We start from the raw sequence: 26,391 nt of genomic DNA, 5'->3' as shown, positions 1-26,391 counted from the left end.
CTCTTATGACCTCATTTAACCTTAATTACTTCCTTAGAGGCCCATCTCCAAATATAGCCACACTGGAATTTAGGGCTGCAACATAATGCGTTTTGGGAGAACACAAATACTCAGTCCATAACACACACACATACACACACCCACAGAGAGAGCTTCACAGACCCTGTACGTGTGCACAGTCACACACACCGATTCACACTCTTGTGGGTTCAACTTGTGTACCCCCAAAATTCCTATATGTAAGGCCTAACCCTCCTGTATCTCAGAATGTGACCTTATTTGGAGATGGGGTCACGGCAGACCTAATTTGAAAGATGAGGTCCTAGTGGAGGAGGGCGGGTCCTTCGTCCAATATGACTATGTCCTTATAAGGGGAACTTTGGGCACAGAGATGCACACAGGGGGAACAGCATGCGAACACAAAAGCAGAGATCCGGGTGATATGTCTACAAGCCGAGAAGCACCAGAAGCCAGGAGAGAGGCCTGAGACAGAAGGAACCAGTCCTGCTGACCTTGGTTCCTCCAGAACCAAGAAAGAATCGATTTCTGCTGTTTAAGCCCCCTCCCCACACCCCACCCCCAGTCTGTGCTGCTTTGTGGTAGCAGGCCGAGAGAACAGGCTAACCCAGGAAATTAGGGAGGCAGCTGGAGGGAAGCATGGCTCTAAGCCCCGGGCATATGCTACACTGTCCCGGTAGGAATTCATTAGCAAAACACAGATCCCAAGATAAACTACTAAGAACTTCAAGATGGTGAGCGCAGAGCACGAAGCCCAGAGCACAGGGTCCCTGCTGAATGTGAGGCCCTGCAGCACTGGTCGGAGCTGGCCAAGCTGATGCCCCAGCATCAGTCAGCAGCTCCTAGGATCGGTGCACTTGAAGGCGCATCCCCTTTGCTCCCCTCCTCTCCCTGCACAGCCCACGGCTGACAAAGTGCTGAAGCCCCCGGGGGAGTCACTGGGCAGGCGGGGGAGCGGTACCTCTGTTCCTCTTGTCGGGGAAGTCATTCTCTTTAAAACTTGGGAGCTCTTGGTGGCCATCTGTCTCACCATGTGGAGGAAGTCGGTCTTTAAGGAGAAACACGAAGATGACTCAGAGCATCCGCGGAGGAGCTGGGATGCCTGCAGCTTTTGTTTTCTTGCTTCTGACTGCTTCCAACACTCAGCATCCTCCCTCTCCGTGCAGGCTTCTTGTTCAGTCATTCTGGGAACCCACTGAGCCAAAATAAATAAATAAATAAAATTAAAATAAATGACACCCAAGAAAGTTTTCTGAGTCGGAGCTAGTCTGAGAATGGATTTTGTTTTGAACAGAGTCTGGACAAATATTGTTAATATCGCTGGCCCTAAAAGATATCATTTATGGACATCCACTCTGGTGTTCATCCTAAATCACTACAGCACATCTTTCATTGTAATGAAGTGACTCCCAACGGTTTATTCGCTAAAATTCCAAATGCAATATGGCGAGGGTTGCCACTGGTGTTTTCCTAACTTGTGTCTTCCGGTGGGGGGGCGGGGCACGCCGGGGAAGAGGCCAGGGCTGAGGAAAGGGGGTGTCCTTTGTTTTCAGATGGTGTTGGGTCTACGTTCAGGTTATGTGAGCCCAAGGAAGATTTCTTAAAATCACCAGGACTCCACGTCCTCGCCATAAAGAGAGAGAGATACTGGATAGGGTTGTTACCAGCAGGACCAACTGTCCCACTTACCCCAGGACTGGGGCTGGGAAAAGGGCTGCCCCAGGATGTGGGAACGAGGAGTTTCACAGGACATGGACATTTCAGGGCTAAAACTGAGAAAGCCCTGGGCAAATGGGAACAAGTTACAAGTTCGTTCGTCACCCTCATCGTAAGCGTAGGAGCTGTAAGCAGGCGTGATAAGAACATTGGCGCTCTCCTTCCGCCCCCATTACCCTAACACACCCACGGCACAGGTCTGTGCCCTTGGGAGACATCTAAGGCAAGTCTCATGACCTTCAGAGTCATCTTAGGTAATAAAGGTGTCCAATTAGTCACACGCAAGGGAAAAATAGTGTCAGTTCAGTAATTGAAATGCTTTTGGCAGGTTGCCTGCAGCAGCATTGGGCATGGTCAGCTTGTTCTTTATTTCCCCACCTGGAGCTTCTGCTCCTCCTCTCCTGCTCCCCAGGCACCGTTCTCACCTGCATACTCCCTGGTGCCTGTAAACGCATCTCCTCCGGGTGCTCACGGAAGGACCGCCTGCTTTGTCTTTGGGGTCCATCAGTCCATTTCCAGCCTCCAGTCCCTTCCAGCAGGGTTCACCTTCCACCTCTTGGTGGCGCTGGTGGAAAGCACAAAAGATACCTGATTCATTCATTCTGTCCCAGATGTCTGCAGAGCTGTGAGCCACAGCCTTGAGCCCTCGAGATGGTTCAAACTTGAGCTGGACCCCATTCCTCTCTGAGCCTGTCCTGACCCCATACTGAATGCTCTGAGCGGTCCAGTGGAAGCTACCCCCCTCGAAGCTTGAAGCGAGGAACTGGCACGCTTGCTACCCTCCTGCATGGGGACTCACAGCTCTTGGACAGAAACACGCAAAAACAACATAACTCTTCTAATTCCAACACCGCTTTCCCACACCTTCAGGTGAACATGAACCCCAGCCCTGACACCTGAGCAGCACTCCTCAAAACCATCAAGGTCATTCAAACCATCAAGGTCATTCAGAACAAGGAGTCTGGAAACTGTTGCAGTCAAGAGGGGGCACGTTGTATCAGTGTCACGGATCCTGTAGAAGAAAGGACATTAAGTAAAAACTAAGGACATCTGAACACAGCACGGACTCTAGTTAGCAGCAATGTATCGAGTTTGGTTCATTGATTTTGACAAATGCACCGTAGGATATTGACAATAGGGACAAGTGGTAACAGGTCAGAGGATAGATGGGCGTCTGTGTATTCTCTTTGCAATGTTTTTGTAAACCTAACACCATTCTAAAATTAAAAGTTTCCTTGTTAAAGGGTGAGAGAAAGCAGCACGGGCGCAGGGCCTGGGACCAGGTAGAGGATGATTCGGCTTGATGCCGGGAACCTGCCACCCACGTCTCTCTCTGCCATGCAGGTCTTCCCAGCAGACGCTGGGATGCTGTGGAGCAGATACCACCCTCCCCACTGCGCTCTGCCCAAAGTGCCAACCTTACAATCCATGGGCATACGAAAATGATGGCTGTTTTATGTCACTAAGTTCGGGCTGGTTTGGTATAAACTGAGAGCTAACCGGAAGAGAGAATCAATGCTGGGAGCCGGCATGGCTCCTGCTGGCTGCCAGTTTTTGCGGCTAGGTGGCAGCCAGTGATTGTCTCCAGCCAAAGGAAGACGGAGAAGAAGCAAGGCACCCACTGTTCTCCCCGGAAGTCTAACGTCCAACACAACCTCACTCAGGACTGTAATGGTGATTTCCTTGCAGAAACCCAGTCCCATCCTGCCCATCTCCACACCAAAACCCTCATTTCCAGCCTCAGGCCATTTGCCCCACCCCAGGAGGCTCCCCAAGGCAGAGCAGGAAGCACCACACATGGGGGTCCCTTTGCCCTGTTCCAAAGACCCCCATTCCGGTTCTGCAGTTTGAGAAAGGGGGCAAAGCTGTGGCGGTCACACTCTCTCCCTGCTCTGTTTTCGGCCCCACAGCTGGTCTTTTGCTGACCCTTCAGGAAATGAGATATAGTTTATTGCGACATCACACTCCCCAAAGCCATCCCCCACTGAGCTTCTCTCGCTGTGAGTCCTCACTGACCCAACAAATATTCGGACCGTCAGATTCCAGCTCATAAAATAGCATTACCGTATGCTCCAACTGCTGCATCTGGACATGTGCCTGAAAGAATCGAAGGCAAGGGACTCAAAGGTGCATATTTGCATCAGATATTTGCACACCCTTGTTCACAGCAGCACTGAAGGTAGAAGTGATCCGTCAGCAGATGAACGGATAAACACAATGTGCTGTATACATGTGTATTAATCAGCTTAGACTGCTATCATAGAATATCATAGCTGGGCGGCTGAAGCAACAGAAATGTGTTATCTCATAGTTCTAGAGGCTAGAAATCTAAGATCAAGGTGCCGGCAGAGCTGGTTTCTTCAAATATAGTCACATTGGAGGTGAGGGCTTCAACATATGAATTTGGGGCAGACAAGGGAATATTACACAGCCTTAAAAAAGGAAGGGAATTATACATTTCCCCTGCTACAACATGGATGAGCCTTGAGAAGATTATGCTCAGTGAAATAAGCCAGGACCCCAAAGTACGAATACTAGATGAAACCACTTACATGAAGTTTCCTAGAGCTGTCAGATTCATAGAGACAGAAAGTAGCTACCCCGGGGCCAAAGGGGGAGGGGAATGGGGGGTGACTGCTTCACAGAGAGTTTTGCTTTGGGAAGACAAAGTTCTGGAGGTCAACAACAAGACGAACGGACTTCATGCCACCGAGTCAGTCCACTTGAGGGCTTTCTTTGCTCTTGGCTGGCATTGTACCTGTGGCAGTTAGACCCTGGTCTGGGAGGCAGGAGACAGAAGCCTGGGGCAGGCTCCCTGTCTTGAGCACCCCTCCCATTTCTGGAATTGTTTTATTTATCCAGCTATTTAACAAACATTTATTGAGCACCCACGATGTACTGGGCTTTTTTTTTTTTTTTTTCTTGAAGGGCTATTACTATTTTTAAAAAGTAGCCAAGATCCTCACCTTCATGGAGCTTGTATTCTGCTTGGAAAGAGGGACAGAACCAAGTAAATAAATATTTATAGATTGCGATGACTGTTAGGCTGGCTATAAGCAGGGTGATACAATATAACATAATGGGTATGTGGAGAACATAACATAATGGGTGTATGGAGGGGAGGTCTTCCCTTTAGGAAGGGAGTCAGGGAAGGCTTGGAAGGAAGTGTGTTTATGAGAATTAAAGACTGCAAAGTATCCAGCCCTGAGGAATGTAAAGGGAATGCCCCTCAGGCAGGAATTTCAACAGGTGCAAAGGCCCTGAGGCAGGGGAGAGTTGGCATGTTCTTCTAAAATCTTAGCACGAGGCCAGTGCTGCCGGGGCAAAGCAGGCTGGTCAGAACAAAGCACAGGGAGAAAGGTACAGAGCCAGATCGCACAGAGCCAATGAGAAATCTGAATTTTTATCTAAGTGGGGAAGGAAGTAGAGCATGAAATATGCCTTCGTAACACTGAGAAGGAAGACGGGCAAAGTCCTAAGCTCTCCTTATCTTATCTTTGGCTTTTCACGTCTCACACTTGAGTGCCCCTTGTTTTTCCCTGAGGAGGCAGTGAATAATGTTTAGAGTAGATTCTGCACTGTCCCCTCGTCTGACTCCCCGCAGAGATTTCTAGGCTCCTGTGAATGGTGCTGCTGGGAACCTTCATGTACAGGTCTTTGTCTGAACATCTGTTTTCAGTTATACGAAACACCTGGAATTGGTCAATCCACAGAGACAGAAAGTAGATGAGCGGCTATAAGGCACTGGGAGGACGGGGGGTGGGGGAAACGGAGAGTAGCTGTTTGGTGCAGACAGGGTTTCCTCTGGGGGCATAAAACGTCTTGGAACAACACTGAGAATGTACTAAATGCTGCTGGGTTGTTTGTTTAAAAATGGCTAATGGTTAATTTTACATTGTATGAATTTTCCCTCCATTAAATAAGTAAATAACCTTGTAAACATGGTGAAGGCTAAACAAATATGTCTGTGGGTCTCATCTGTCCCTCTGGCCATGACCTTGAATCTTCTTCAGGCTTAAAAAAAAATAAAAAGACAAACATTACACAGAAAAATATACATGGTGAGATTCCATTTACATGAAGTTCAAACATAAGCAAAATGAAACAACATTTTCTTTAAAGAGTAGAATTATAGTTTGCAAAACTACAAGGAAAAGGGAAGGACTTATTTAAAATCCAGGTTGTGGTTGGTAATCTCGGAGCTGGAGGTGGGGATGAGCTCAGCTAAGAACATGAAAGCAGCTTCCAAGATGCGAGTTCTTTTTCTCAGCCAGGGTTCTGAGAAAGCGAGTGTTTTTTATTCTGGTTCTTTAAATAGGATGTTGGGTTCTTACACACACTTTTGCATATCTGATGCATTCCACATTTAAAAATAAATGTTTGCTGAATTTCAAAAAGACACATGGACGTAGGGTAAAACGTTAGCAACAGGGGAACGTGAGTGAAGAGTATGTGGGTCTTCTTTGCGTTATTTTGATTCTTGCAACTTCTCTGTAACTTCGAAATTATGTTCAAAAAGTTTTAAAATGTATTTAGAAAGGACAGGATTGTAGATTTCAAGAAGCTTCTATTTTCCTTCACTGCAAAAAATATAAGATGAAGAGAAGCAAGTTAATGTTTCGGCAAATTATCCCACAGTACAATGTGGTTCCAGGCACTAGTTGTTGGTGGGTCTCTATTCCTTTCCCCCACCTCTGAGAAGTCCACACAGACCCTGGGTAGGAAAGAGGGTGCAGAGTGCAGGCCCCCTGCACTAACAGCCATTCCCAAGACCAAGGCGGACATCTCTCAGAGCCTCCCCGAGCCAGCTGGCCTCAAAGCCAAGTAGGAAAAAAAGAACCAAAAGTGTATTGCTGATCCCGCTCCCTGGCTTTTATCTGAGTTTATAATTACACGTTCATTAGCGTGATTATGTGATGAATATCTGTTTCCATCACCAGACTGTCAGCTCTTCGGGGGTCCCATTTTCGCCCTCTACTGTATGCCGGCCCAAAGTGCCACTCGATAATAAGAACAGCAGGGCTGATCTGAGTCATGCCTGGGTGCCAAGGCGCTGCAGCGAGTACGACGGCACCACTCTTGGCAATGGCTCTAGAAGGTAAGCCCTGCGAGGAGCCCCCTGAAGGGAAGAAGAAGTGGAAACCCAGCGGTCCAGCAGCGTGCTCGGGCTGTGGAAGGTGGAGCTAGGGTTTCCCTGGCCACTGCCCCACGCCTCCTCTACCTGTCGAAGGAGGACGGGAACCCCCCCCATTCTCAGCACGATGCTGACTTCAGCACAGAAAGAAAGGAAGAGAGTGTCCTACCAGAGAGTGCCCCACTGGCTCTGAGGTGGGGGTGCGGTCTCAGTGAACCAACAGAAGGCCACCCCACATTTCCTGGACGAAAAGGAATCTCCCTAGTGAGGAGGCTGCTGGGAGCCCCGGGATGATAATTGCAATTATACCTACATAATTATTGATGTCCTATAACACGTCATGTTATAGAAATATTATGTGGCATGTTATATTATAAATATTATGATATATTTATACATTATGTATATTACGTTCCATATACGTAATATTATGAATGCTATATTTATATATTATATAAAGATTACTATAATATATAATTATGTTACATTATATAGTTACATAATATATAATTATATTTATAATGTATAATCAAATATAGAAATGCGTAAGAGAATATGTTAACCTGTTAAATATAACATCCATAGTATTATTAATAACCAAGTGATTATAATATAATCATAGCTATATATAATACTGGTATAATATATAATATTATACATGTAATTATATTTATAATTAAATATAGCAACACTTAAGAGAATCAAACTCTGGATATTAACACATTTGTATTCCTAAGCCAGCACATAGTCCCAATTTAAAAAAGTTTTTTTAAGATTTTATTTTTAGGGGCGCCTGGGTGGTTCAGTCGGTCAAGCACCTGCCTGCAGCTCAGGTCATGATCCCTGGGGCCTGGGATGGAGCCCCACAGACTGCTTCTCCCTCTCCCTCTGCCCTCCCCCCCCACCCTGACTTGTGCGCACGCCCTCTCTCTCAAATAAATAAAATCTTAAAAAATATATATTTTAATTTTAAGTAATCTCTGTGCCCAGCGTGGGGCTCTTGGACTCGTGACCCAGAGACCAAGAGTTGCATGCTCTACCCACTGAGCAGCCAGGCATCCGTACTTTAAGTATCTTTAAATGTTGAGAATTTGAGAAATAACAGATGGGCTTCGGCTATTCTGTGTAACTGAAGAATGTACTCGAGTTGTGATTTTGGGGTTGAAACACATACCTGGTCTTCACAAGGTGCAAGGCCGGCCCTTTGGCCCGAGGGACGGGAACCCTTGACCCGGGTCTTCCTTCCCCTTGGTTTCCGCAGCTGCTGTTCTAGTTCCTACCAGCATTTTGTTCGTGTGATCACTGCATTCCCTGAGGAGACAGCTCTCCCGCACGTGCCTCCCCTCCCGCAGTCTCCTGGAGGACATGGAGGCTTTTCCATCACGCACCTCAGCAGTCCCCAGCCTCTCCCAGGCCCCCTGTCCCAGAGCCATGTGCTCATCTTTAGCAGCCATTCCCAGGTCCTGGACTCCGTGCTAGTCTGCTGGGGCCACCCTAACAGAGCATCACAGACTGCACTGTCCCCATTCTGGAGGTGGGAAGCCCGGGGTCAGCGTGTCTCAGGGCTGTTTCCTTCCAAGGACCGAGGACTGCGAGGGAGACTCTGCACTTGATTCTCTCTCCTGGGCTCATAGGTGACTGGCCGCCTTCTCCCTGTCTCTTCCCTTGGGCCTGTCTGCGTCCTAATCTCCCCACCATATGAGGACACCAGTCCCTGGAATAGGGCTTAATCACGTCCGTACAGACCCTCTCTGCAGATCAGGTCTCGTGCTGAGGTCCTGGGGGTTAGGACCCCAACACAGACATTTGGGAGGGATGCAGTTCAACCCACAATGTTTGTGTCCTAAATTGCTGCATTTTCCTGTCACTCTCTGTGGGTTTCTTGACATGTGACTCCAGGGCTGCCAAGCAGCATGCCACAGGTTTCTGGAGAGCATGAGGGGGTCACTTTTCTCTACCCCAGGACGCACAATCACACCCAAACAGACTCCAAATAAAAGCTGTTAAGTTTCCAAACTTTTAATCCCAAACTGACCATAGCAAGGTCAGACCCAAAGATTTCCCCGCCCCCTCCCCTGTTTCCCCAAGGTTCAAATTAGTTGGAAGAAGTCACTCCCACAAGTGAACACATCCAGATCTGGGAAATGAATCGGTCCAACTCGCTCCCAAGACCGCCTGACCTCATCCCTCCACCCCACTCCCTAGTTACCCCATCAGGTCCCCCCCAGCCTTCCCTGGGGACCCTCGTTTGCAAAAAGCCTCTCCCCATCTTACCCCCAAGCATCCCAATTCAGCCACAGAGAAGAACATATTCAAAGAGGGAAAAGATGAGGCAGGTTTGTGCACACCATGTGTGCCCCACAGTTTCTCCAGGATGGCGTGGGGGGGGGCAGATTTGGGGGCATAAAATGGGGAAAAGGAAAGGTTTAGAAGGAGTTTGCAGAAGGCACAGTGGTGGCTCTAGGCGGCCCTGTGCCCCTGCTTGGGGCAGAGTGAGCCCCAGGGCCAGGGAGGCAGGGTGAGCAGGAGAAAGCAGCCTCCCCCCAGCAGCAGAACCAGGCTGGCCCCCACACCACAGCCCAGGGACCAGGAGTATTCATAGGTGAGGGCAGGGGCCGGGGGAGGCTCAGGGCTGACTCTCTGCAGGAGGGCTTGCACGGAATACCGGAACACCTCCAGGCTGACCAGGAGCAGCAGACCTGTAGGGAGAGGACAGGCACTGTGCTCAGGCCCTGGGGGAGCCAGGCCCAGGTCTGAGCATTGCCCTAACACACCCCATCTCGTGCTCGCTCAAACAGCAACCTGGGGGACCCTCAGCACCGCCCCACCCCATTCACCCAATAGCTCTTTACCAAACACCTACTACACAGCACGCACAGTTTGGGAAGCTGGAGGTAAAGAAGGAACACAACATAAACTGATAAGGACAGAGGGACAGAATGGTGGCCGCCGGGGGCTGAGGGACCAGGGGAATGTGGGCTGCTGCCTCACGGCGACAGAGTTTCAGCTGGGGAAACACGCAAGTGAAAAAGGGGTGGAGACGGATGACGGGGCTGGCTGCACCACAGTGTAAGCATACTTAATGCCACAGAACTGAACACAAAAATGGTTGAAATGGTCAAGTTTGTGTTATGTGCATTTTATAGGAAGAGAAAAAGCAGGGGTGCCTGGGTGGCTCAGTCAGTTAAGTGTCCGGCTTGATTTAAGCTCAGGTCATGATTTCAGGGTTGTGGATCAAGCCCCACGTTGGGCTCCACACTAGACATGGAGCGTGCTTAAGATTCTCTCTTTCGCTCTGCCCCTCCCCACTTCAAAGAAAGCAAGAAAGGAAGGAAGGAAGAAAGCAAGCAAGCAAGCAAGCAAACCCTGGAATCAAGAATAGCAAAAATCAGGGCGCCTGGGTGGCTCAGTCGGTTAAGCGGCTGCCTTCGGCTCAGGTCGTGATCCCAGGGTCCTGGGATCGAGCCCCACGTCCGGCTCCCTGCTCGGCGGAGAGCCTGCTTCTCCCTCTCCCTCTGCCTGCCACTCTGCCTGCTTGTGCTGTCTCTCTATCTGTCGAATAAATAAATAAAATCTTTTAAAAAAAAAGAATAGCAAAAATCAAATGAAGACTCCATTAAAAAAATATATTAAAAAAAATAAAAGGGGTGCCTGGCTGGCTCAGTTGGTAGAGCATGCAACTCTTGATCTCGGGGGCGGGGGGGGAGGGGGTGTGATTTCAAGCCCCACCTTTGGGTGTAGAGCTTTGTTTGTTTCAAAAAAGCAAAACAAAACAAAAACAAACAAACAACAACAAAAAACTCCATCAAGGCTTTTGGAATGAGTGACGATGGAATCTGAAACAGTCCAACTCATAGAAGCACATTGTAGAACATGGTTGCCAAGGGCTGGGGGGAGGGGATGTGGGGAGATGTGGGGCAAAGGGCACAGAATTCAACTATGCAAGGCAAATGAGTTGTGGGGATCTGATGTACACCTGGGTGACTATAGTTAGCAACACTATCACACGCTTGAAATCTGCTAGGAGACTAGATCCTCAGAGTTCGCACCACACACACAAAGGTAGCCGTGTGGGGTGATAGATAATGTGAACTCGGCTGACTGTGGTGATCAATTCACGGCGTGCATGTATACCAACTCATCAAGTTGTGCACCTTAAAGATCTACAATTTCCACTCATCAATCATACCCCAGTAAAGTCCATTAATCATACCCCAATAAAGATGAGGGATCATAAAATGAAAAGAAAGGCAGTCAAGTTGCGACGCAGTTTGATTAAAAACAGCAATGGCAAGAAAAGAAGAAAGAACAAGACAGACAAAGACCCTAACCTCATGGAGCTTATATTCTACTGGGACAAGACAGGTGGTAAGCAAATAAACCAAGGCTTGCCAAACTCAGATGCCTGCAGGAGGCGACAAGAGAAAGCATAAATCAACGAGGCAGGTGAGTGTGGTGGGAAATATGACGGAGAGTAGCCAAAACTCAGCTTCGGCCAACGGCAACCCTTCAGAAATGGGGACTTAAGTTGCCAGACCTTCTGATTTTTCAAGGATAGCTGGAATTTTTTAAATGATGACTATTTTTATGGAAATTTGCCCAATACCTTTAAATAGCTGCTCAGAGAAATCTTTAGGCACTGTCCATCAAAGTACATTTATGGGTCATTGTTAGCTGTGGGCTGCCAGGTTGTAACTTCCAAAGTAAACACATGAGAAGACAAGATTATTTCAGAGACTGATGTGTGCTGGGAAAGGAGATAAAAACAGGGTGATGGGAAGAGGAGCGACATCCAAGGGTGGAGCAGGGACTTTAAGATGATGTCACCAGGAAAAGCCGTTTGAGTAAGACCTGGAGAATGAAAAGAAGCCAGCCACGCAAGAAACTAAGTGATGGCTAATTCCAGCAGAGGGAATGGCTGGTGCAAAGGCCCTATGGTAGAATGAATACAGTGTGTTTGGGGGAAAGAAAGAAGGTTGGTGTGGTTGGAGCAAAGAGAGTGGGGAGGGGAGAGTGGTAGGTGATGGAAGTAGAGAGGCGAGCAGCGGTCAGATCATGTAGGACCATCTGATGGTCATCCATGAGTCCAGCCTCAGTCCCAGACCCTCCTTCCTCCCGGCACTCTGCTTCCCCGTGCGGTTTTTAATCAGGGGCCTGAAGAACGCAGCCAGGAATCTGTGTCCTGTGGGTCACTGGCTCCCCTCTGAGGCCCCACGCAGCTCAGCTTAGGGCACTGGAGGAGACGCTCTCCAGTCCCCTTTCTTCCTTTGCTAATTCATGCATCTTTCATTCATTCAATAGATCTTAACTGAGTTCTCGTTGTAAAATATATAAACAAGACTAACAAAGGCCCTGTCCTCCTGGAGTCCCATCCCAGAGGGAGAATTGGACAATAATCAGGTAAATGTATTGCTGTAGGCTGAATCGTGGCCCCAAAAGTTCATGTGTTAGCATCCTGACCCTGTAGTTTCTCAGAATGTGACTATATTTGAAGATAGGGTCTTTAAAGCAATAATTAAATGTAAATGAGGCCAATAGGGCCCTAATCCAACATGGAGGGCAATATGGCTGGTGTCCTTACAAGAAGAGGTGGTCAGGACACACAGAGTGACGACCTCGTGAGGACACAAGAAGAGGCAATCTACAAGCCAAAGAGAGAGGCCTCGGAGGAAACCAGCCCTGCCTACACCTGGACCTCAGACTTCCAGCCTCTAGAACTGTGAGAAAATACATTTCTGTTCTTTAAGCCCCCTCCCCACCCCCAATCTATGGTACTTTGTTATGGCAGCCCAAGCAAATGAATACATACATAAATATATAATTTCGGGTAGTGATCGATTCTATGGGGGGGGGAAGGCAAGGTAGGGACACAGCAGGTGATGGGCCTACTCTAGACAAGGTGGTCAACGGTGGTCTCTCTGAGGAGGTAATATTTGATCAGAAATTTAAATGATATGAAGAAATGAGACATAGGATGATCTAGTGGAAGAACATTCTAGGCTGAGGGGACAGCAGTGCAGAATGCTCTGAGGAGGCAATGAACGTGGAGTATCTGAGGAACAGCGGAGAAGCCAACGTGGCCAGAATGGAGGGAGCAAGTGGTAAGAGATGAAGCCCCATGTAGCCAGGAGCCAGGCCACATAAGACCCTGGAGCCATGTTATTCTAGTGGTAGTAATTTATTGTTAATCTATTGGCTTTTGAACCAGGCAGGGAACGGTTTAAAAATATGACTAACCCCAAAGCAAAGAGGTAGGATTTGGCCATGGGCTGTAGTCTGAGGACCCCTAGCCTTGACACACTAGCTTTGTGCCAAGAATCCAACCAGATGCTCTCATGTCTCATCTCTTCCCATTAGACCTAATGAGGTACATATTATTATCATCCCCACTTTATAGAGGAGAACATTAAAGCCTAGGGAAGTGGAGCTTGGGTTTGAGCACAGCCAGATCTACTCCGTTGACTGTTCTGTTAGGGACGTCACTGTACCGCCTCAAAAATCAAGCCTGACATCCCTTGTATGACCTAGAAGGGCCCATGTGATCTGGCCCCTGCCTACTTCTTCGGCCTCCTTTCAGCTGCTCTTCCCACCCTAGTAGAGAGTAGGACTTCTTTCAGCTTTTAGATGCACCAAATTCTTTCAAGCCTGGAGACCTATATGAATCCCTACTTACATTACACTTCTTCTGAGAAGCCTTCCCTGAGCACTGCCACTTAAGTCAACATCAGATTTCCCTATGATACATTTCCCTCTTACTCTTTTCACTTATAGCATTTATCATAGCTGAAATTATTTTTTGAAGATTTATTTGTCAGAGAGAGAGCACAAGCAGGGGGAGCTGCAGGCAGAGGGAGAAGCAGGCTCCCCACTGAGCAAGGAACCTGATGTGGGACTGGATCCCAGGACCCTGGGATCATGACCTGAGCCAAAGACAGATGCTTAGCTGGCTGAGCCACCCAGGCATCCCCACAGCTGGAATTATTAACATGTATTAATTTATACTAGTACTATCTGTCTGGCCAATTTCTATCTCTCTCAATAAACTATAAATCCATGAGGGCAGGAATCTTGTCTGTCTCAGATCTCTAAAACATGAACAAACACCTGACGTATATATTTTATGGAGAGAAACAACGTAACCCAAATATGTCCCTTTATCTAAGGAGACCTTAAAAACACAACCTGCCCAGTCCCTGCTACCCAATATAACCAAAGTACTTACAGCATCAAATCCACGCCCTCACTTTCATTTGGCTGTACAATTTGCAGAAAAATTTCATGCCTGAGACTTCCATAAAACACTTTTCTATCCACACCTTCATGGCACCCCCAGGAATAACCCAGGTATGAGTTCAGTAATAACAGTAGCACCAAATTCCTACCATGCTATAAATTCCACAAGAAGAGGGATCATCTTAATCTTATTCATCTTTCTATACCCAGTGGTACCTAGCACAGCATCTAGCACTTACTAAATATAAAAAAAATACTTGTTGAATAATTGGATGGATGAACAGATGGAAAAATAGAGAGATGGAGAGAGAGAGGGAAAAAGGAAAGGAGAATGGAAAAGGGAGAAGAGAAGAGAGTGGGAGGGAATTAATGAATGGGTGGATGGATTAATGGGATGGATGTTTAACAAATGGTTACTTGGATGAGTGAGTTCAGGCATATAAGAATACCTGAGCTCAGAGATTTAAAAAAAAAAAAAAAAAAGATCTGCCCAAGATCACATGTCTTCAGAAGTTGGGATTCCAACCCAGATCTTTTGAATCCCTGTTGATTTACTGGTCCATCTTTTATATCAGTGTCCTCCTCACTCTCCACGCTCCAACCACACTGGCTTTCTTTCAAGACCTTAAATTCACTGAACTCTGTCTAGCTTGGTTACTCATGAACGCCCTCTCTAACTCTCTGCTTCAAATCAAGTGCTCTCATTGTGCACTCTGATAGAATTCTACTTTTCCTTTTCCTTTAGAGCACCTAGAAGTTTGTAACTGTGGGATGATCTGTGATATTTCTGGGTCCTTAACCAGATGATAATCTCCATAAGGGAAAGCACCTTTCTGTCTTGTACACTCTGATACTACATCTACATACATGTACAAACGTGTTGTGTACAATGTGTCTGTGTGTGTACCAATGAATAAAATGAACACATGAATTAATGAAAGAAAGGAAAGAAGATGACTGAATTTTCCTCCTTATTTAGGAAGATATCTAAGGCAACAAAATAATAAGAATCGGTCCTTATTATTTTCCATTCATATGTCCATGCTCTTGAAGACTCACTGCGTCTCTCTTATCTTGCGCCAGGCTCTACCTCACTTGTTAGTTAAGGCTACCATGTACATTTGTGCAAGATCTGGCCTGCTTTATGCTCTGATCTTCATTCTGTTCCTCAAGCTTGTTAAGTCTTTTACAGCCTCTGCACATGCTATTTCACCAACACCATCATCACCACCATCACCACCAACACTGCCAACATCGCCAACATCACTGTCACCACCATCATTGTCCCCATCACCACCACCACAAACATCACCACCACTGTCACCACCACACTTCGGATGACTCCTATTCATCCTTCAATTACCCACTTAAAATATCACCTTCTCTGAGTTTCTCTGACCCACCCACACTGCAATGCATACCCCTAATATGCTTTATCATAACTCTCATCACAATTATGGTTGAATTATTATATGTGTAATTACTGGTTACTAATTCTTTTTTTATATTTTATTTATTTATTTGACAGAGTGAGAGAGCACAAGCAGGGAGAGCAGCAGAGGGAGAGGGAGAAACAGGCTCCCCAGGGAGCAGGGAGCCTGATGTGGGGCTCAATCCCAGGACCCTGGGATCATGCCCTGAGCTGAAGGCAGATGCTTAACCAACTGAGCCACCCAGGCGCCCCTGGTTACTGTGTAATTCTGTCAGAATCTAGGCTCTGTGAGGAGCAGATACTATCTGTCTTGTTGTTAGTCTTATATCTCAAGCCCTTAGCACAGCGCATGGAACATAGCAGGTGCTCAGTAAATACACAAAGGATAAATAAATGAAACTTATATAACTAATGACCTTTCTATCTACCTTAGAAAACATTTGATCCAACGAAGACTACATTAACAAGATGCAGCATTTTTTTGGACCATCAACTCCAAGAATGCAACAGTCCTTAAAGACCCCAGTTCCAAATCTAAAAGAGTGTTTGGAGACCTTCCAATTCCAGCTAATAACAGGGTTTAGAACTCCCACATTTGAGCCTACTACAGCCCTTGTGCTTCCCAGAATGCAACAGTGATTAGAGATGGCCTCCAACTTCCCAGCATGCAACAGTGCTTAAAGACTCCAGGTTGAAACTGGAGATGCAGCCCCCCGCAATTCCCAACGAACAACAGGGCTCAGAATTCTATGTTTAAGACTTCTATAGCCCTTGAGTTTCCTTCCATCACCAGCATACAACCCAGCATGCAACAATCCTTGGAGACCATTGGTCCAAATTTAAAATAGCGTTTGGAGACCCCTTCAATCCCTAGGCAACAACAAAGCTTGGAATTCTCCCATTTTTGAGCCCACTATAGCCCATGGGTTTCCCTCAACTCCCAGCATGCAACAGTGCTTGGACACCCTACTTCCCAGCATGCAACGGCGCCTGGAGATCCAACCTCCCAGCATGCAACAGTGCTTAGAGATCCAACCTCCCAGCATGCAGTTCCCTCCGTCTCCAGGCTCCCAACCCTCACCTGAGAGGCCAAAGCAGACGGCTCCAACTCGGAGTAGGAAGTCTGCACCTTTGCTGAGCACCATGATGATACAGAGGCACCCCAAGGCCATGACTGCCAGGCCCAGCACTGCTATCACTGCAGCTGCCAGATTTACCTCTGCAAGGAGAGGAAAGGGAAGAAGCAGAGGACATGGGAAGTAGGAAGTACGAAGAACTCCCCTGTAGGGACCCAGAACCAGGAAGATGGAAGATTCAGAACTAGACAAGAATTTTCAGGTAGGGGCGCCTGGGTGGCTCAGTTGGTTAAGCGACTGCCTTCGGCTCAGGTCATGATCCCGGAGTCCTGGGATCGAGCCCCGCATCGGGCTCCCGGCTCAGTGGGGAGCCTGCTTCTCCCTCTGACCCTCTCCCCTCTCATGCTGTCTGTCTCTCTCTCTCTCTCTCTCTCTCTCTCTCTCTCTCTCTCGCTCTCTAATAAATAAAGAAAGAAAGAAAAAAAAAAAGAATTTTCAGGTGGATCATCCGGTCCAATATTTTGCTTACACCGTTAAAGGAACTAAGACTCACAGAGGGTCAGTGATTTGCCTGAGGCCACAGAGCAAAGAGGAGACACTGCCAGGATTAGAAGGGAATGGGAACTGCCCAGCATTACTTAGGATCCGGTCCGTGTTTGCTTACAGGTGAAGCAGCTGAGGCAGTGGGCGTGTGGGTGACAACAGAGAAGGCGGGACGTTACAGTGGAACGGTCCAAGTCTGAATTGTCCCCAGCCACTTCCTCCCTGGAAGATTGTAGTGAAGTGACCAAACCTCTCTGAGCCTCGGTTTCCTTCTCTAGAAAATCAGGATTGAAATCCCTATTTGATTGGGCTGTAGTGAGGATTAGAAATCGCTTATGTAAAGTGCCCAGTGAGTGCAGCGCCGGGCACACAGCAGGTGTGCCGAACATGCGCATTGTGATTATTTACTCTCCCCGAGAGGCACAGAGACTTGCGGGAGCTCACTGAGCACAAAGACAAGAGAGAAAGGAGGGAGACCAGTTTACTGTGTACCCGGGCACCACATTGTCTGTTTTAGCTGCATCGTCTCATTAAATCCTTGCAAAGACCAGATATGAGTCATGACACGATCACAATCCCTTTCCTGGTGGGGAGGGATGAGGTACAGGGGTGATGGAGGGGCTGTGGTCATAGCGGAAAGGGTAAAGTCCTAAGAGTCCCATTGTTCAGTATGGTTGCCACTAGCTATGTGTGGTCTTTTAATTTTAAATGGATTTAACTTAAAACAAAATTTAGGAGCGCCTGGGTGGCTCAGTTGGTTAAGCACCTGCCTTCTGCTCAGGTCATGATCCCGGGGTCCTGAGATCGAGTTCTGCATCAGGCTCCCTGCTCAGTGGGGAACCTGCTTCTCCCTCTCCCCTTGCTCCTCCCCCTTGCTCATGCTCTCTCTCTCTCTGTCAAATAAATAAATAAAACCGTAAAAAAACACACAAAAACAAAACAAAACCACTAGCCACATTCCAAGTGCTCAGCAGCCACACGGGGCCAGTGGCTACCATATTGGTCAGTAGAGACAGAGAGCATCTCCATTTCACGGAAGGTTCTATAGGAGAGCATTGCTTTAGAGTCAGGATTATTTGGGTTTGAACTCTGCCTCTGCCACTTCCCAGGAAAAGTAAATGTAAACATTCCTGGGCTTCCATTTTCTCATCTGGAAGATGAAGATAAAGCCGCTGCTCCACAGGGTCGTGCAAAGGACTGGAGTTCAAACAAATGAAACACTCGGCGCTTCGGCGCTGTGCTTCGCACGTGGCAGATGCGCATCTTTAAGATGTTAAAGTACTGTTCTCAGAAAGGGGCTGTGACTTGCCCAAAGCCACACAGCATGTGGCAAAGGCAGAGCTGGGGCAGAAGCATCAGGCAGGAGGCTTGGGAGAACCGCCTGTCCCCAAAGATGGGACCTCCCCAGGGCAAAGCAGAGAAGAAGACAATGCTATCAAGAACTCCTCTGGCATGGTCAGCATAACTCCCCCCACCCCGTCTCCACCACCCCACCACGGGGTACAGTTCTCACCTTTCTTTGTAGTTCTCTGGAAGATGCGCGCATTCTCCCCCGTGGTAAAGAATTTAAAATAGGTACAGTTTGCTTCTGTGGGAGCAGGAGAGAGAAAGAGGTGGTGACATGGAAGTTGCCAGGGTAAGCGCAGGACTGGACATTTAACATCGCTCACAGCTGCCTAAAAACAGGACATCTGCATCCCTGACATACTCAGGAGACGAATGATGTTCAGAGAAGCAAAAACCACCTGCCATCACCCAGCTATACAGGAGCTGGGATTCCAGTCTGGAGCTCTGAGATCCAACTCTGTGGCCTTTGTAAGGGTTATTGACCTCTCTGGGGCCTCTGAATCTTTCTCTATAAAATGAGATAATAGTCTTGTTCCTGGCTCCATCATATGGGTTTGCTGAGGGTCAAGTGGGATTAGAAACAATGATCGCTTTATTCAACCAAGATACAGGGAACAGAAGGCTAACAGACTCGGAAAAGATTCTCATCTCAGAGAGAATTCCTAGCTAGAACACACAAAGAACTCCTGCAGGCCCGCAAGAAAAGAGAGGGAAACCAATTGAAAAATGGGCAAAGGACGGGAATAGTCAATTCACAGAAGAAGTCTGAATGACTCACAAGTATATGAAGAGATGCTCCACCTCACCAGGGATCACAGAAATGCAACTTAAATCAGCAGGGGAACGCCACTTTAGATCAATTAGATTGGCAAATATTAAAAGGATAATATCAAGCACTGGAAAGATAAGAGGAAACAGCTGGGAGTATAAACTAGTCTTTTTTGGAAAGCACTCTGACATACTTTATGAAGTGAAGTACGTTTATACCCTATAACCCAACAATTTCATCTCTGGGTATATATCCAGACAAAAACTAGGAGCAGGAGCATATATGTGGATGTTCTCTGCAACAATGTTTGTAATAACAGGGAGTCAGAATCAACCCAAGTATCCATCTCTAGGGGATCAAGTAAATGTGAGGGATGCCCTCTTGTGCAAATCTCCACAGCACAGAGTAGCCGTGAACTAGAACAACAAAGCAATATGGGGAAATCTGAGCAAGTGTTAAGAAAAAAAATATCATAAACAGGAAAAAATCCACAGCATGATATCATTTATGTAAATTAAAACAGGTGTAAAAGAATGCTACATATTTCCAAGTTAACAAATACATTCGTGGATGCATATCAAACACATTAAAGAGCTGAGTTAGAAAGGAACCAGGAGAATATCATGTAAAATAAAGCACAAGAAGGATCTTGGGAAGGCTGGTGACAATTGTGATATAAGCCAAAGAAGAGTCAGATTCATCCAACTTTGTGTACTTGAGGTCCAAGGAAACCTAAACTTTAAAAAGGCGGGGGGGGGGGGAGGGCGCTTTCCAAACTGCATTTCAAAGCCAGTATTTCCCACAGAATTCACCTGGCCCCATGATCTCATTCTACAGATGGGGAAAGTGAGGCATGGGAAGGGGGAAGAGAGGTAGACAGTAAGAGGGGTACAAGAAGTAGGAGAGGGGCCGGCTGGTCTGGAGAAGGAGAAAGGAACCTTCCAAATTGAAGGAGGATTTGCAGAGACAAGAACTAAACTGCTGAGTCAGGTGAGGGTGGGGGAAGGAGAGGGGCAGGAGGGGTCCCATCAGAAGCAGTGGGACGGGAGTCCTTACCCCACAGCAGCAGCAATCCTGCAGCAGCAAGAAGTAAAGGATGCTTCATGCAGCAGAGCAAAGGGTGAGGATGCTATTTGTAGCAGTCAGTGGGGGACACATGGTCTTCATCCATGAGGGAAATGTGAAGTCCCATCTAGAGAGTAAGAAGGTGTGGTACATCTTTCTGAGAGAGTGTGGGGTGTCTGGCCTCCCGTTTGGGCTACCAATGATTGAAGACATCCTGTCTCTGACTCCAGATGGCATATCCCATTTGGAAAAGAGTATGATGGGTCACACACACCCTCTCCCCGTGCAGCCCAGGGAAATATGGGATATCCTTTGATGGGTAGGGCAATGTGTGGGATGTTTCAGAGATAATGGAAGTTGTGAGCTTCTGAAGGGTCAGGACTGGGGGATGATGGAGACGGTCCTGTGAGGAGGTTGAAGTCCTTTCTGAACAATAGCGGGGCATCAAGGGATGTGAGGAATCCTGCCTTATGCAGTGAGGTTGGGGCAGGGGACATCCCCTCCAGGGCAACGAGGACCTTTGGGACATCTTTGTGGGCTAGTGAGATGCAATATAGTGTAGTTGTTAAGAACAGAGACCACCAGCGTCCAAATCCCATATGACTAGCCTGGGTGCATAGATTAAGCCACTTAACCTTCCTCACTCCTCATTTCTAGCTTCTGTAAAAGGGAGATGATAATAACTATTCGGAAGCTTGCCATGAGGATACAAGGATTAATGAATTCATGCATGTGAAGTACTTCAAACAGAGCATGGGTACCACATAAGCATCTGAGCATATTACACAAGCATATGATTACCAGGGCATCCCATTCTGCAAAAGCCTGGGAACTTCCCGCTTGAGACTCTAAGTAGCAAAAACAATGAGCCCATCTGCAGAAGTGAAGTGTTTAATCCAGACTCTGAGTGGGTGGGAAACTCACACACCAAGGAGTGCTGGGCATCCCACTTTGCTATCAAGGATTTGGGACATCCTATTTGGGATCCCATGGATGTAAGATATCATATCTAGGTAAGTGAGGAGGGAAATCCCATCTGGAGCCCAGAGGGGTAGATGATCTTCTTTGAGGGGCACTGAGGTTATGGGACATCGGTTATGGGAAAGTAGAGTGCTGCAGATCTCATGTGGATGATCAAGCCTGTGACATCCCAGATGGACTGTGAGGGTTGTCAGATGTGGAGCCAGAGCCCATTCCCGCTCCCAGGGGGTATAGGATGTCTCACTGGTATACATCAAGGGCATGGCATGTCCTGTCAGGGAGAGTGTGAGGTATGGGATAGCTCTCTGGCATCGCCAGGGGTGAAAGGCCATTCTTCGGGACAGGGAGGGCTGTGGGGCACAGGAAATGAAGAAGCATGTTTCCCTGAGGCACGAGGTCTCTGCTGGGATGTTGGGGGGTGTTTGGCGAGAGCTCTGCTTGGCGGAATCAGTGGGGAACGGGCACAAATTCCATTTTGGGGCTGGCATCAAAATGGTCTGTCTCCCAGGGCCTGCAGGATGGGAGTGTGGCCTGTCTCCAGTGTGGGGAAAGCAAGCTGACCCCAGGCACTCAAACTCTCTCTCCAGGGGCACAGGTTGTCTCAGTAAGTGCGGGTGCTTCTGGGGAATGCAGGCTGTTTGAGGTTACCAGCTGTGTATGAAGAACAGGCTGGGTCTCAGGACACAGGCTGCATGCAGAGGCACAAGATCTCTCTAGGGAACATGGGTTCTCTCTGGGATACAGGCTGGTCTGGGAGTACAGGCTGGTCTAGGGCTACAGGCTGGTCTGAGGGTACAGGCTGGTCTGGGGGTACAGGCTGGTCTAGGGCTACAGGCTGGTCTAGGGCTACAGGCTGGTCTAGGGCTACAGGCTGGTCTGGGGGTACAGGCTGGTCTGGGGGTACAGGCTGGTCTAGGGATACAGGCTGGTCTGGGGGTACAGGCTGGTCTGGGGGTACAGGCTGGTCTAGGGCTACAGGCTGGTCTAGGGGTACAGGCTGGTCTGGGGATACAGGCTGGTCTGGGGATACAGGCTGGTCTGGGAGTACAGGCTAGTCTAGGGCTACAGGCTGGTCTGGAGGTACAGGCTGGTCTGAGGGTACAGGCTGGTCTAGGGGTACAGGCTGGTCTGGGGATACAGGCTGGTCTGGGGATACAGGCTGGTCTGGGAGTACAGGCTGGTCTAGGGCTACAGGCTGGTCTGGAGGTACAGGCTGGTCTGAGGGTACAGGCTGGTCTGGGGGTACAGGCTGGTCTAGGGCTACAGGCTGGTCTGGGGGTACAGGCTGGTCTAGGGCTACAGGCTGGTCTGGGGATACAGGCTGGTCTGGGGGTACAGGCTGGTCTGAGAGTACAGGCTGGTCTGGGGGTACAGGCTGGTCTGGAGGTACAGGCTGGTCTGAGGGTACAGGCTGGTCTGGGGGTACAGGCTGGTCTGAGAGTACAGGCTGGTCTGGGGGTACAGGCTGGTCTGGGGGTATAGGCTGGTCTGGGGGTACAGGCTGGTCTGGAGGTACAGGCTGGTCTGGGGGTACAGGCTGGTCTGAGAGTACAGGCTGGTCTAGGGCTACAGGCTGGTCTGGAGGTACAGGCTGGTCTGAGGGTACAGGCTGGTCTGGGGGTACAGGCTGGTCTGAGAGTACAGGCTGGTCTGGGGGTACACGCTGGTCTGGAGGTACAGGCTGGTCTGGGGGTACAGGCTGGTCTGAGAGTACAGGCTGGTCTGGGGGTACAGGCTGGTCTGGAGGTACAGGCTGGTCTGAGAGTACAGGCTGGTCTGAGAGTACAGGCTGGTCTGAGGGTACAGGCTGGTCTGGGGGTACAGGCTGGTCTGGGGGTACAGGCTGGTCTGAGAGTACAGGCTGGTCTAGGGCTACAGGCTGGTCTGGAGGTACAGGCTGGTCTGAGGATACAGGCTGGTCTGGGGGTACAGGCTGGTCTGAGAGTACAGGCTGGTCTAGGGCTACAGGCTGGTCTGGGGGTACAGGCTGGTCTGGAGGTACAGGCTGGTCTGAGGGTACAGGCTGGTCTGGGGCTACAGGCTGGTCTGAGAGTACAGGCTGGTCTGGGGGTACAGGCTGGTCTAGGGCTACAGGCTGGTCTGGAGGTACAGGCTGGTCTGAGGGTACAGGCTGGTCTGGGGCCACAGGCTGGTCTGAGAGTACAGGCTGGTCTGGGGGTACAGGCTGGTCTAGGGCTACAGGCTGGTCTGGGGGTACAGGCTGGTCTAGGGCTACAGGCTGGTCTAGGGGTACAGGCTGGTCTGGGGGTACAGGCTCGTCTGGAGGTACAGGCTGGTCTAGGGCTACAGGCTGGTCTAGGGCTACAGGCTGGTCTGGGGGTACAGGCTGGTCTAGGGCTACAGGCTGGTCTGGGGGTACAGGCTGGTCTAGGGGTACAGGCTGGTCTGGGGGTACAGGCTGGTCTGAGAGTACAGGCTGGTCTGGGGGTACAGGCTGGTCTGGGGGTACAGGCTGGTCTGAGAGTACAGGCTGGTCTGGGGGTACAGGCTGGTCTGAGTACAGGCTGGTCTGGGGGTACAGGCTGGTCTGAGGGTACAGGCTGGTCTGAGTACAGGCTGGTCTAGGGATACAGGCTGGTCTGGGGGTACAGGCTGGTCTAGGGGTACAGGCTGGTCTGAGGGTACAGGCTGGTCTAGGGGTACAGGCTGGTCTGGGGGTACAGGCTGGTCTGGGGGTACAGGCTGGTTGGCGGTAGGCTGGTCTAAGGGTATGAACTGGTTTTAGGGTACAGCCTAGTCTGGGGGTAGGCAGGTTGGGGCACAGGACATAACTGGGACAGGCTGCTTCGGGGGTGGGTGGGTACAAGAAGGTCAGTTACAGGCTAGTCTGAAGTACAGTCTTTCTCTCTTCTCCCTCTCCCCTCTCCCCTACTCGCCCCCTTCCCCCAGTTCACGTCTGGGGCAAAGGTTATTCCAAGGAGCACAGCTTGGTGCGGGTATGGGCCGGTTCTGAGGGCGCAAGTTTCCTTCTTGGGGCTCAGGCTCCCTCTGGGGTATGGGTTCCGCTGCCCCCGACTACTCTCGCTACCTTGGGGTACAATCCCCGGCCTGGGGGCGTGGCCTCTCACCTCCAGGCAGCTCTGCGGGGCCGCAGGTGTCTCTGCCCGCGGGCACGTCGGCCTGCCACAGTCGCTTGGTGCACATCTTCCAGAGCCCCAGGTGGGCAGCATCGCAGATAGCGCTGCCATTGGTCTTGTAGGTGTTGAGCTCTACCCAGAACTCGGTGCCCACGGCCAGCACAGCGAGCGTGGAGCCCACGGCGCTCAGCAGGAGCCCCAGCTTGATTTTCCCCTCCAGCTCCGGCGTCAGCTGGTGCTGCCCCTGAGCCCGCCGCCGGCCCGCAGCCTCCCGCCGCCGCCGGTCCTCCTCTTGCATGAAAAAGTTGGACCACATCATCATCCTAGAGGCCGCAGCCGACGGGGCTCAGAACAGGTGCAAAGGACGCAGAGCTGGGGAGGGGTTCTGAGGGTGGGCGGGGGGAGGGGAGCTCCTGGGGTCCCGAAGGAGGTGAGGGGCTCAGTTTGCACTGGATTCTGAGAAAGGAAGATGGGAATCTTCCCTGGAACCTCCAGTGGGGGAGTCGAGGTCGCCTCTGGAGCTTAAAAGAGAAAAAAAATAGAGCCTCCGGCCCCAAAAACCCTCTAAATTCCGAGGAGAGCCTGGGGAGGCCGCAAAAACTCTGCAAGGAAGGTGGGACCCAGAAGAAAAGCAAGGGACCCCCAAGGCCCAGAGCTAGAAGCTGGGTCTCTAGGAGGGAGACCTCAGGGCTCCAGAGGAAGGAGAACTGAGCACTGGCTGAGGCTCTGAGGGGCTGCTCTGGGTCCCCACTGGGGGGAATCACCAGAGGGAAACTGGGTGTCCTGGGGGGACAGGATCTGAGCACCCCACTAAGGCTCAGAGCTTGGGGTACCCAGGGAGGGTTGCTGAGGTCCTCTGAGTGTCTGAGAGGAGATGCCTCCTGGTTCCTTTTGGGCTCAGAGCCTGGGGAGAGAGAAGTTGGGTCCCCTCTGGGGTTCAGAAGAGATCAGAACTCCTGGGTCTCAGAAAGGCTGTAGGACCCCCAGCCTTCACAGAGGGGACAGTGGAGTCCTGGCTTGGCTTCAGGAAAAGGGGGTGGGTGTCTCCCTGGCCATTCAGAGAGATCAGAGAAAGTCTCCCTGGGTCTGAGAGAGGGGACTAGTGGCTCAGAGACACAGTGGGGTCCAGAGAAGGGGGCTAGGGGACGCCTCCAGGCTCAGAAGGGGACCCTGGGGTCCCTATCGGGGTCAGAGGGAGGTTCTGTGGTCCCCAGTGAGGCTCAGGAAACAGGGACGAAATCCCCCAGGATTCAAAGGACAACTGGGACCCGGGAGGGACTCTGCGTCCCTTTGGGATCACTTGGCTCCCCTTCCCCCGGGCTCCCAGGGCCTGCCGGGCCGGGACCGCTCCAGGCTCAGCTCCAGGCCAGCTGCCTCCCGCAGGCCTCCCACCCTGGTCTCCCGGGCAGGGCCCCCTCTCGCTCTCCTGCCTCCGCGCCGCGCCGGCCCCAGCTCCACGACGCCTGCGAGCCGTCGGGTCCTGCACGCCGCCGCCCGCTCGGCCCGGACGCGCCGCTCCGCTCACTCCGGCCTCGCCCCACCCGCCTACCCCCGCGCCCTCCCAGGCTATTTCAGGCTCGACCCGTAAATAACACCCGCACCTGTCGCCCAGCGCCTGTTGCCATAGGAACCCCGGGTATTTTAAGGGGACGCGGCGGGGGGGGCGGGTGGGGAAGCTGCCCCGGGAGGAGGGCCTGGGGGCGGGGTCCTGACCCGGCCGGAGCCTGAGGGGGCTTTCATTTCCTTAAGGGGCAAGCGCCTGAGCCGAGGGTCCCATCTCCATGGTGGCAGAACCGGGGGTTAGGGCACCTGGATTTTTGGTCCGGAGCAGGCCTGGCTGGGAGCCTGAATTGCTAGGTCTGAGGGAGGAGGGACTGGGGGCCCTGACTCCTTGGTCTGAGGGAGGAGGCGCGCTGGGGTTCAGGACTCCTGGGTCTGAGGGAGGAGGCTGGGGGCCTGGGCTCCTGAGTCTGAGGGAG

The 26,391-nt window shown here is 50.2% G+C and overlaps 1 protein-coding gene across 1 annotated transcript; it reads right to left on the bottom strand.

The window, feature by feature from the left end:
• Positions 1–9,328: 9,328 nt before the first annotated feature.
• CACNG6 (calcium voltage-gated channel auxiliary subunit gamma 6) lies at positions 9,329–24,734 on the bottom strand. The gene is made up of 4 exons (XM_028094675.2): positions 24,404–24,734; positions 18,666–18,740; positions 16,615–16,752; positions 9,329–9,567 (listed from the first exon to the last, which is right to left on the bottom strand). Exons 1-4 carry the CDS (start codon positions 24,732–24,734, stop codon positions 9,329–9,331), a joined length of 783 nt encoding a protein of 260 aa, XP_027950476.2.
• Between the last annotated feature and the right edge of the window lie 1,657 nt (positions 24,735–26,391).

The sequence above is a fragment of the Eumetopias jubatus genome, unplaced genomic scaffold (assembly GCF_037043125.1).
Source record: "Eumetopias jubatus isolate StellerSeaLion01/CBP00866 unplaced genomic scaffold, mEumJub1_p1.0 scaffold_10, whole genome shotgun sequence".
Lineage (NCBI taxonomy): Eukaryota > Metazoa > Chordata > Mammalia > Carnivora > Otariidae > Eumetopias > Eumetopias jubatus.
Note: the sequence above shows the minus strand (reverse complement) of the source record. Positions and strands in the feature narration are given on the sequence as shown.